A 12,064-nucleotide genomic window follows, 5' to 3' on the forward strand; every position below is an offset into this window, starting at 1 on the left:
GTAGCTGATACAAATAAAATGAATATTGTGTCCACAATAATTATATCTTTGCTTTTGTTCTATAGTTTATCAGTCAATTGTCTTACAAATAATATAAATGTTATATGCTCAAAAGATTATGTTTTTGATTTCATTTCATAGTTAGATCTACATGTGTAGATCCTACTAGAATAATAAAGTATATTCTTATTTGGAAATTTCTAAAACTTCCTTATATTGATTAGTATCTCTCTAAAATCGTTTTCTAAAATGGTAGGGTGTTGCATATGTAATACAGTCAGTGTAAAAAGTTTGATCAAATGAGGCTATTGGAGCAATAAGTGGCAAATATTCCATCTTGAGGAGTTTAAAACATTTTCCAAAACCCTTTTATAACAACAAATAGAAAACACACAAACAAAAACAGTTTCAGGACTATTTACTCTTCTCTTTACACTTTTATTCATATTTTACTGAGTAGTGTTTTGTATAGATGAAAGCAATTTACAGAGTAATCTTTGAGAGAATAGGGTTTACAATTGTTTGTCTTTAGTCATGTGGAGCAAGTAGTTACACTGGAAATCTCTTGGAAGTTCTGTAATCTTTACCAAAGTTAGTTTTTATTGCAAGAAAATAACCATCTCCATATCAGCTTTTCAGTGCATATTTTAGGAAAGCAGTAATAATTTTATATTTAAAAAATATCAACATCATTTCATATTCAGCTGTATTGAAGTTAATTGAACTAGAAGATCTTCTTGTCTTTTTATGTTAAATGTTGGTGCACATGTGAATTTTCTTAAAACTAACAACACTATTCTTTCTTAATAGTCGTTAACCCCTAACTCTAATGAAGAATATAAAACTTTAGTTAATATAACTTGTGTACCATGTTTACAATCTTATCTTCCAAATTTGTTTTATTTTTAAAACATTAATTTTTCATGCCCATTGGTATGTTTGATGAAATGGAGATGTTTTTCAGTTAATATTGGTAATTGATAATCTATTTATCAATTAGATTGGCATTAATCTTTCAGATGTTTCCTGAAAGATTATACAGAGCAATCTATTAAATATACCAATTACATCTGTGTTCATTTTGTTTTATTTTATGTAGACAGTAATAACCGAAGAAAAAATAAAGTGCACTTTCATCTACTCAGAGATTGTTGTGAACTGCTCATTAGTGATATATATCAGGAAAAACAGGGAAGCTTTGAGTGTTGAAAAGATCAGTTGTTTCAGAAGTTAACTCCTTAGTGTTCACATTATTTTGTCAAAAGCAATGCTCATTTATTCACATTGTTTTGTAACTTTGAGAGTTTGTATGAGGTAACAGTTAATTTTTAGAATAATAATGTAGGGTTGGTGTGAGAGGCCAGATTTGACCATTTTGAACATAAAACAGGTAAAATATTTTGGCCAGACATGGCCGTTTTGAATGCTAAAGGGTTAATGGAAAAATTAAGGGGGCAAAAAGTAGTTTTAACTTGTGTTTGAAGTTAGAGATGGTTTGACACTTATTGATAGATTTCTTTTTTCTTGTCTGCATTTCAGAGAACTGAAAACAACTTTTAAAAAATTTTTTTTTTTATCAGAAATGAACTGTGATATATCAACCCTCATATGCAGTCCATAGCCAATAGCAGGAGTCAAATTAAGTGAAAAAGTTGAGATAAATTTGAGGACTTTAGGAAATATCAAACTAAGCACTATGAATTACACTTATTAATTATACAAAGCTTTCACTGTTTATAGCAGAAGTTACACTATGATACCTACTATAGTAAGGTTAACTGGATCATTTGAGACTTAAGTATCTTAGCTATAGTCACTGTCCATACAAACTATCAGTTCTTTGGGTAATATTTTTATATCCTATTAAATTTGATATCAAAAACCATCTCTGCTTTTCAACAAATATGAGCAAATTATTGAATATTTTCATATCATAGGTTACCTAAATATTTTTTTCGTTGAGAAATATTGAAATCATTTCAATGTGATAGCTGAAATAAGAAGGAAGAAAGGTGTTTTTGTTTTTATAGACCAGTTTTTAAAATAGACGAGTAACCAATACAAACAGAATACCTGTGGAGACAATAGTTATTGTGAATGAAACTCTAGCTATAAATCAGAATTTATCAAACGTTTAAGAATTTATCAAATGTTTTTTTAGTGGATTGAAGAATACTGAAAAGAGAAATTAACAGAGAAATTGATGATCAAGCAGTGGAAAATCATATTTTGACCATATAATTGGTGTGCTTATTATAGGTCATGTATTCATTGATAAAAAAAAAAATTGATTTTAGCTGAAATAAGAATTTATGCCATCGACAGAGAGAGAGAAAGAAGTATGATATTTTTTCCAGAGAAAATTCATGTATTATAAAAGTAGATATTAAACTACATGAATGAGAGAAACACCGTTGACCATTAAAAAAAAAATCAAATAATTTATAGGATCTTGTGATAAGCCCAATGACTAATAAGTTCAATTGTTTCTGTCCCAGAAGCCTTCAATGTTGCTCTCTGACACAGGAGAAATCAACAGCTATCCACAACGACAAAAGTTCTTCCATATTTAAAAGCTCTCTTTTGATTGAGTTTGTTGTCATGGAAAAAGCTGCCTTTCAATAAAGGAATTTATATACAAGTTACTATTCAGATTAGATTAAAAAAAAAAAAAGGGCAAGGTTTCACCCACCATCACTCTGATTACACAACAGTGTCATCCACTCGCTATTGCATCTACTTCACTGAAATTGTTGACTTACTCAACAAATCTGTCTTTTCATTTCCAAATTTATTAACATGTCTCAACTCTCAACACTGCATAAAAACACCTTTACTCACTCTTTCTTCTCCAATCCTGCTTTCAAGAACAATGTTTTCTCTCTAACCACAAAAGTCTTTAAACCAGAAGCTAAACATTAAGGAGGCAGATCTCATCCAGTTTTTGTTTTTAGATTATGTGACAATAGCAGTACCAATCTTTTTCAGACAAACAAATAAAAAAAAAAAGGCTTGATAATTAGGACTATATTTTCCAAGTTGTTCCACAGAGCAGGGTGAAAATTTGAGGGAGATTTGGTCAATTGTTCTAGCAGGTTGAGCAATCATAGTAACATTGTGTTGCTCCATTGGATTGTATGTAGATAGAAAAATGCATATAATTGCATGAAAGCAAAAGGTATACACAGATTAATAGTAAATTCCTAAATATAATGTTGATAAATTATATGAAAAAAAAGATGACATCATTGCAAGTAATATATATATATAATTACAGAGGGAACGCAAGAGGATTTCAACCTAATATCTGACTGGTGTGTGTTCCTTGATGGATGACAATCCTTTGACATTGTTTCAAACAGTAGTTGAAGAGGAAGAGTGTGTTTGGAACCAGGTGTCTTTGATTTCATATATAGACAAGCTGGACTCAAAACAAGATGATTTCTGTTTTCCTTCACAAAAGATTTCATCTGACACATACACACATACATACATACATACACATATATATATATATATATATATATATATATATATATATATATATGTAATATTTTTTCACACCAGTGAATGTTAAATATTCATATTAAACAAACAATAAATATTATCCATTTCTCAAGACAAAATAAAGAGAATGCAAATTAGAAGCAAAGAACAGATCAAATTAGTATTTTGATAAAAGGAACAAAAGACAGAGTGGTTAATTAGAAAGAGCACTAGTTTTATTAGAAGAGCAAAAGTAAGATAGATAAATACATATATCTTCATATACCATGGTCTTATGCCCAGTTGTTCATTTTCTCTTAAATAACCAAATTTTAAGCTGGTACTTAATTTTGTAATGAATTTTTGTTTTGGCAAGATCATTTGGAATATAGTTATGTGTATAAATGTTGACTAAATATTGAAGAAAATATGTGATGTAAAACATTTGTATGTTATTAGCATGAAAGAAATGTGTTGTTAATAAGGCAAAACAAATTTCAAGAAAGCAGGAGAGTTAAAACAAGGGGGAAAAAAATATTACGAAGTAACCATTGAAGATAATAAAATGGCACTCTCCATTTGATATCACCTGTTCAATAATATTTACAACTGAATTAATCATGTATGAAAAAAAGTTCAGTAGGCATGCAATATATGTATATTCTATAGTTAGATGAAGGTGAGCAAGCTGAAATTTTGAAGTCACTATCAACCTTTTCTTTGTAAAAATTTAATAAATATGTACTCCACTAACAAGTATTAAGTAGTCCTTCAGTTTAATGTTAAATTTCTTTTTTTTAAATATAACTTGACATAAAAAGTAAACATTAATATATATAGATAAATGATATTAAGAAGAGAATCCATGCCTAAATAGACTTTTGAGATCAATGCAGTCATCGAGCTTGTTGGATCCTATCAAACCATCCAACCTATGTTAGCATGGAAGATGGATGTTAAATGATAACATTAGCTTCCTACAGTAGCTTCTGAGTGATGCTACTGTAGGAGAAACACTTGGCTAAGAGTAAACTATATTTCCTGTTATTCATTGACTTGGAGAAAGCGTTTGATAGGGTATCACATTCAGTAATTTGGTGTCACTAAGGAAACTAATGATGAAGAATGGTTTGTGAAGGTACGTATATATTATATATTCACATACATATTTATATATGAATATATACTAACACATATATTATTCATATACATATTTGTATATGACTATATAATATATATGTGGTTTTATATATCCTATTTTTCTTGTTTGTACCACTAAACTTATAGATGTTTATATGTATATGCATACATAGTTTGTATGTGATTGTATGTATAGATTTATATAGACATATATATTATAAGTGTGTGTGTGTGTGTGTGTGTATTTATCTATGTTTTGAAGAAGGTTGTTGTGTAAGGCCGTGACAATGTGAAAAGGTACATGGTAAACTACAAAAAGAAAAGAAAACAGAACAAAGTTGCAGTTTTACTGCGTATTTCCATATTTCAAGGTGAAGACTACTTCTTCAGGACATTTGGAAAAAACAAGTAGTTGGAGAAGGTAGTTGCTCAGATGTGTGTGGGAGGTAGGGAAGGAAGGAAGAAGGTGACATGTGCAGACTGGTGTTTATAAGTAGGGCTTCCATAATTCTGAAATTGCACCCGTTTTGTTGGGTTGCTCTGATGGAGAATAAAATTCTGGGTAACTTTTTGCATTGTTCCGGCCTTACACAACAACCTGCTTTAAAATTATACCTCATAATGCTTCACCAAAACTACCTCATTATAATATATATATATATATATATATATATATATATATATATATATATATATAAAATACACACACACACACATATATAAGCTTATGTGTATGTTTCTCTCTATATATATATCATGATGTAGTGGTACTGAGTTACAAGGTTGTAACAGAAATTATAGTTGCACATGTATATGTCATTTCAGCTCTTGGTATGTATGCACATAAATAGTAATATCTCCTCTAATTTACATTAAATAATACTTGAGGAATAAAGATATTTCCTTTTATGTCACTAAAATATTCTATTAAACCACACTTACTATACAATCATAATGCCCTACTTATAAAGTGAACTTATAAAAATGTATAGGAAACTTGGAAAAACCAGAAAAATGTTACAGTGTGTTTAAGACAACTGAGCCAAAACACTGACATCACTGTCAACCATTTCTTTGTTGAAATATAAAAGACATACAAAAATGCATATATAATTATTAGTTTGGTGCTCAGAGAAATGGGAAGAGTTAATTGTTATAGTGTTTAGATATTGCCCTTTTCAGATAGGAAGAAGAGAAACAAGAAAAGTGAATACTTGGTGAAAATGCCATATAGATTTATCCATTGACTGATTGGAAGTTGGATGGTGGGCTAAATGGAGAGCAAATACAAGGAGAGGTATTTCTCCATGTTTGTGCTAGTTTGTGTAGGATGTAGAAGAATAGTATTTTGTGCGTGCTTAGTTCTTGGTGTGTTGTGTGTTACTGCATGTATATGTATGTGTGGATGCAGTAAGATGTGTCTCTCTCTGTCACATAGTATTATGAATGAGTGTTCTTTATCTGCTGGACGTTGGCTGAATGAAAGTTGGATGATGAATATAAAAGCAGGGCATGTGTGTATATGAGTTAGTAAAAGCTGTGAAAAAGTAATTTTTGGTTTGAGCATTGTGTTTTGCATGTGTATGTCTGTTTTATGAACACACAAATGTGTCTGTCATATTGTAATGTGAGAGTGTGTGTGTTCAAGTATATGAGGATGTTGCTTTCTTGAGTGTAGTCAATGATTGACTGTGTGTGTGTATGCGTGTGTGCATATGCATTCATGTGAACAGGAGAGTGTAGAAGAAGGGGTTAAGGTGTGTGTGTGTGTATGTGTGTGTGTGTATGTATCAAAGAAGCTGTTAGAGAAGGATGGGTGGTGAATTGAGGCTTAAGGTTCTGAGGGAAAAATAAAATGATTTTCATATATATATGTGTGTAGAGAGAGAGAGAGAGAGAGAGAGAGAGAGAGATATGCATGCTGTAAGTCCTAAATCATAATGTAATCACCTCAATGCATGTCAGAAGGAAAATGGCAGGAAATATCAATCATATGATGAGATTTGAGCCAAACTGATGTAAGTGAATCTTAGGTTAACGTATATAAGACGCAAAATCTATGGATTGTGCTTGAGTGGTTAATATGCTATTTCAGTTACATATGCTTAACAATATCAATAGCAGTAACTACAATGTTGAGTAATGTTAAGGCTAAATTTTAAATTCAGTTGGATTAGAGAAATAGAAAATATTCTTAAAATGATCATTACTGTCTCTGTGACCTTAAATAATAAAGTTTCTCCCAAATTAAGTTAAATTAGAATGTAATTTTTGAAACAGTTATAACAATTATTAAATAAAAACAACTTGATCCCTTGTTATTATTTTTATCATTCATTGTAAACCATAAAAAGTTAGGAAGTATGTGAGGTGAATACATTTAACCACTTGTCATCCTTAGGATTACAGCCATTTTGCAGCCTTCTTCATGTAATAATAATTTCAGTGTATAATAAATGATGTTCACATGGCTGCAGTAATATGCATGCTATGCATTAAATAATACAGTTGTATATTCACAAATCAATGCAGATAAAGATAGCTACATGATTCTATGAATCCACTACAAATTTTTACACACACACACACACACACACACACACACACACACACACACACATAATAAGTTATCAAAAAAAGAAGAAAGGGAAACAGGAATGCATTTTAGTAATGAAGACTTATTAGTTGTGAATGATGGATTCATATAGTAGAAAAATTCAATAAGTTGTACCTTATAACTGCAAATTTTTACAAACAGCAAAGTTTCCAGGAATGAGATGTTCAAACTTAGGTATTACAAACTATATATTAGCATTCATTTTTACAAAACTAGTTCAGTTTCAAAATATATATTGAAAACTAACAATAGTTAAAGCCATAACAGATTTATGGAGTTAAGTGACAGGGAAGAAAATTTGCTGTTTGATCATTACATAGTTTTTCTTATAAACTTGAGCACGAAAAGTCATGCATCAAAGTTTGATATAATATAACTTGCCTATGCAGTTCTACAATGACTATGATGATTATTACTGTGAGAGTGCTCTAGTATAGCCTTGGCTGTGATGTCTACAACAAACTAAAGAACAACATAGCAAAATAGCAAAAAAAAGTAAAATTACATCTACAAGAAATGAAGAACAAAGACACACACACACACATGCTTGTGCATATATGTGTGCATGTGTATACACATTTATGCATGTGTGTGTGTGTACATACACATTTATGTATGAGTGCATATAAATATACATATGTATATATATTTATTATTCTTAGACAAGAATACTATTGACAATGATTTTGGAGTTTTGGCCAGTTAAGCTATCTTTGGACTGCAATACATTGAAGTTAATCTTGGCTTTATGTAGCCTCTGTTGAGTGAAAATCTTCCTTGGGTACATGGGTTTGAGTGGAGTGGTAATTAGGTTTTAGGGTGGATTGTTATTGAGAGGTATTTTGGAGAAATTTTTATTGATTAAATTTGGGATTATATTATTGTTTAGAATTTATTCATGTATGAAGAACTTTGTAAGCAGGTGCAAGTATCTTTTGTTAGATAAATATGTATCATTGTGCCAGTAGTTTTTGGTTTTATTAGATTTAATCCCTTGCTTTGACATTGCAATGGTCAGAGCTACAAAGTTTAATCTAGTGTATAAAAACTTAGTAATTGGGTATGTCAATTATTTTGTAATAGAATTTTCTTTCAGGGGTTCACAAAAAAATGTAAATAGCTGGTATGTTTTAGCTGGTCAGTTTCTTTACTTGTTGTTATTTAAGGTATTTCCTGTTTTTATTTGGAAGGTGGGGGTTATTAGTCAGGCATGTCACAGTGTTATTAGTGTAGAAGTTTATGTTATGCCTTGATTTTCACAAAAGGATGCGTGTTGTTGGTTTGTGTGTTTCTCTCTAGGTGTTCACGGTTCTATAAGCAGTTTGGTTAGTATGTAAAAATGTGAATCCTTGTGTTTTATGGAGGTAGAGTTTGTAGCTATGCATTTATAAATATTTTTTCAATTCTTTTTCAAATGTGTTTATTTTATAATATATCCTTTTAGGCTTCTAGATATATGTGAAAGCGGGGCATTATAAAAGGTGTGTATATATTCATGTATAAAAATGGAAAAAAAATTTAATTTAAAAAAAAATCCATAGCAAAAAGTTGACACACCCAAAAACTAAGTTTTTAAATGCGAGACTAAACTTTGCACCTTTGATCTTTACAATATCAAAGCAAAGAAAATCCAATAAAACCGAAAATAACTAAAACTACTGACATGTCCTAAATACTGACATTGCTTACAAAGTTCTATATGCATGAATAAATTCTAAACAATAACATAACCCCAAATTTAATCAATAAAAATTTCTCCTAAATACCTCTCCATAACAACTCTCTCCACTAAAACCTAATTACCACTCCACTCAAACCCATGCACCAAAGGAAGAGTTTCACTCAACAGAGACTATATAAAGCCAGGATTAACTTCAATGTATTGGAGTCTGACAATTGCTTAACTGGTTGAAACTTCAAAGTTACTGTCAATAATATTCTTGTTTAAGAATAATAAATTTCTTCTCTACAAAAGTATAGAGTAACCCATTAGATTAATGTAAAATTGTTTTTATTATGACTGAAAATAAAAACAAACATTAACACAATAAATGTATATTTATATATAAATGTGTGCATGTGTGTATAATGGGACTTAGAAAAGTACCCTATTTTTGTGTGCATCATTGTCTGACGTAAGGGGAACTTGAAGAAGAGGTACATTATCATCTCATTTGTTTAACTATTTCATTATATGCTGTTAGTATATAATTAATTTCTTCCTTTATAACAATGATGCTATTGAAATTTCCAATGAAGTATACACACACATACACACATGTATGATGCTTATTATGGCTGTGTATGGGTATATATATATATATAAAAATCCACAAACACATACACACATAAATTTAAAGACACGCATATATGTTGTTTATAATGTATGTGCCAACATATAAAGTGGACATAAAGCTGAACTCCTATACAGTGAAATTTGCTATCCTTCTAAGTATTTCAACTTATATATGTAAAGTAAATCAGACCCTTTTACTGTGGTTTCTTGTACTAATATTTCTGCTGAATATTTGCCATTCACTTACCAAAGCCAAAGTAACAAATCTGACTATTAAAGTCAAATTTGTATTAAATTACTGTGTGGAAATAGCAAAAAGTAAGTTAGTTAGCATGTATTAATTAAAGAGTACAAAGTAAAACAGAGATAGAAAATTAATTTCAAATTATATTTTTATGGAACAGTGAAGTTAGCTATTTCACAGATCCTCAATCTTTCTTCTTTTATATTTTATTCTTTTGTTATCTCTCTCTCCATCTCTTTCTTATTTCTTCCTCTGACTCTTAAACTGCACACACATGTAATATTGCATATAAATATTTGATATGAAAATTAAAAGTTTCTGGATATTGAATAAATTAAATTTATGTTATTAATAGAAAAAAATACTCCCCAAATCATCCATCCATTATAGCCCACTATTCCTTGGATGGTTAATGGGGGTAGAGTCCTAGAGTACCTCCTCCATAGGGTCCTACCAGAAGCTACTGACATTACATTTCCTAGAGTACCTCCTCCATAGGGTCCTACCAGAAGCTACTGACATTACATTTTCTAGCTGGATTCACAAGTGTGACCAACTGAGACTGGATATTATCCAACCATTTCATTCTTGGTCTACCACTAGGTCTCCTGTCAATTTGCTTGAAGAATCCATCTTGCAATTCTTTCCTGTGACAAGTCTGTAGTACCTTAGCTGTGGTCTATCAATGTGAAGAAGTAGTTGCTCAATCTGGAGAGACTCCCTGATCTCTGGGCTATGCACCATGTTGAGTAATATTACTCCTGAGACCCTTTGGAAAAGACCCTGATCAGCTTGCAATCATACTCTTTTGGCCATTATTCAGCATTCATGAAGAAAGGCGATGCTGGGCATTAAAACTGAATTGAAGATAGTGAGTTTAGCTTTTTTTTTTACCAAACTTTCTTCTTCTGATGATCAAATACTGAAGCTGGTGCATATCTGTGCCAACATCTGCAATTCTAGCTTCTATGTTAGCCTCCTGCCTTCCATTATTTATGAATATGGCCTCAAGCTGCTTAAACTTCTCCACTTGTATCAGTGATGTTCTACTAACATGCAGAATGCATTGGGATGAGTTTCTTGAGATGATCAATGTCTCAGTCTTTGTAATACTAATTCTCATTCCTACTTTGCAGCACTCAGCAGTGGACCCATTCAGTGTATGTTGGAGATAACCTACCGATGAGCCAAGTACCACCATATATCTGCAAACAAGTCTGCACTTTTGTATACATGGTACATTGAGGTGCAAAAAGTTTCAACGGAGACAGTAAAAACGTCTATAACTAAGTCATAAGAAGACTTTGAGGCTAAGATGGAATCTGGTTTTAGATTGGCCAATAAATTATTCTGGAAGACCATCCACTGACCGCATAAAAAGAAGCTCTCTTCCACACCTGTAATTAAGAACTCAGGTGAGATCCTTCTCTCTGTAAAGAATAATATCCTTGAGAAGTGGTGAGAATACTTTGCTGCTCTTCTAAATCTGGTCACAATAAAATCATCTGGTGGACACGAGGTGCACTTTGGGATGAATACTATCTCACAGAGGCTGAAATCATGGAAGCAATTAAAGCACTCAAATGTAGCAAGGCAGATGGAAAAGATGAAATTCAGCTTGAGATGTAAAAAACCTTAAATAGAGAAGGTATGCTCTGACTGACTCCCGTATGCTAGGCTGCTTAGAGACCCTGAAGCTATGGAAATCCAGGATGATATTCCCAATTTTTGAAAAGAGAGACAAGAGAGAGTGCTCTAATTATAGATGAATCTCCTTGTTGAATCTCCTGGGTAAAGTCTGCATAAGGTGTCTGGAAAAGAGATGTAGGAAATTGTTGATCCCAAGCTTGCTGAAGAACAGAATGGCTTTTGCCTTAGATGCAACCCCCAAAATCAAGCAAACTATAATTATCACAAAAAGAAAAACATAACAAATCAATACAGAACAACCATTAACAATTATTAGTAAATTTCATGTATTATATAAATAGGAAAAACCCTAAAGACAGTGGCATATGTAGATGAAATTACAATATATATATATATATATATATATATATATATATATATTAAATCCATATAAAAACCTGCTATAGAATGTCATCCATATATATATATATATATATATATAATAATAATATTAGGGACAAATATGATGAGTTCTTGAAACTTGGTTCTTTTCCTTATATATATATATATATATATATATATATATATATATATATATATATATATATATATATATATTGGCAAGAGATTTTATCTAACATTGCAGGATTTC

The 12,064-nt window shown here is 31.0% G+C and overlaps 1 protein-coding gene and 1 long non-coding RNA gene across 12 annotated transcripts in view; one reads left to right on the forward strand and one right to left on the reverse strand.

Annotated features, from left to right (window-relative positions):
* LOC128247895 (uncharacterized) overlaps nucleotides 1-12,064 on the forward strand; it is a 206,359-nt gene that overhangs the window by 117,129 nt on the left and 77,166 nt on the right. The window lies entirely within an intron of this gene.
* Nucleotides 1-12,064, reverse strand: part of LOC106875793 (uncharacterized) — an 848,542-nt gene that overhangs the window by 63,353 nt on the left and 773,125 nt on the right. The window contains exon 20 of one of the 9 annotated variants that reach the window (XM_089351835.1): nucleotides 1,835-1,991. The exons of 7 other annotated variants lie outside the window; for them this stretch is intronic. In XM_089351835.1, the coding sequence (XP_089207961.1) occupies nucleotides 1,975-1,991 (17 nt within the window). In that variant the 3' untranslated portion in view covers nucleotides 1,835-1,974. Of the gene's footprint in view, nucleotides 1-1,834; nucleotides 1,992-9,706; nucleotides 9,838-12,064 lie in introns of those variants that run through there. One more of the 9 variants, XM_089351836.1, reaches the window with a different exon arrangement.

The sequence above is a fragment of the Octopus bimaculoides genome, chromosome 5 (assembly GCF_046866305.1).
Source record: "Octopus bimaculoides isolate indiv1 chromosome 5, ASM4686630v1, whole genome shotgun sequence".
NCBI lineage: Eukaryota > Metazoa > Mollusca > Cephalopoda > Octopoda > Octopodidae > Octopus > Octopus bimaculoides.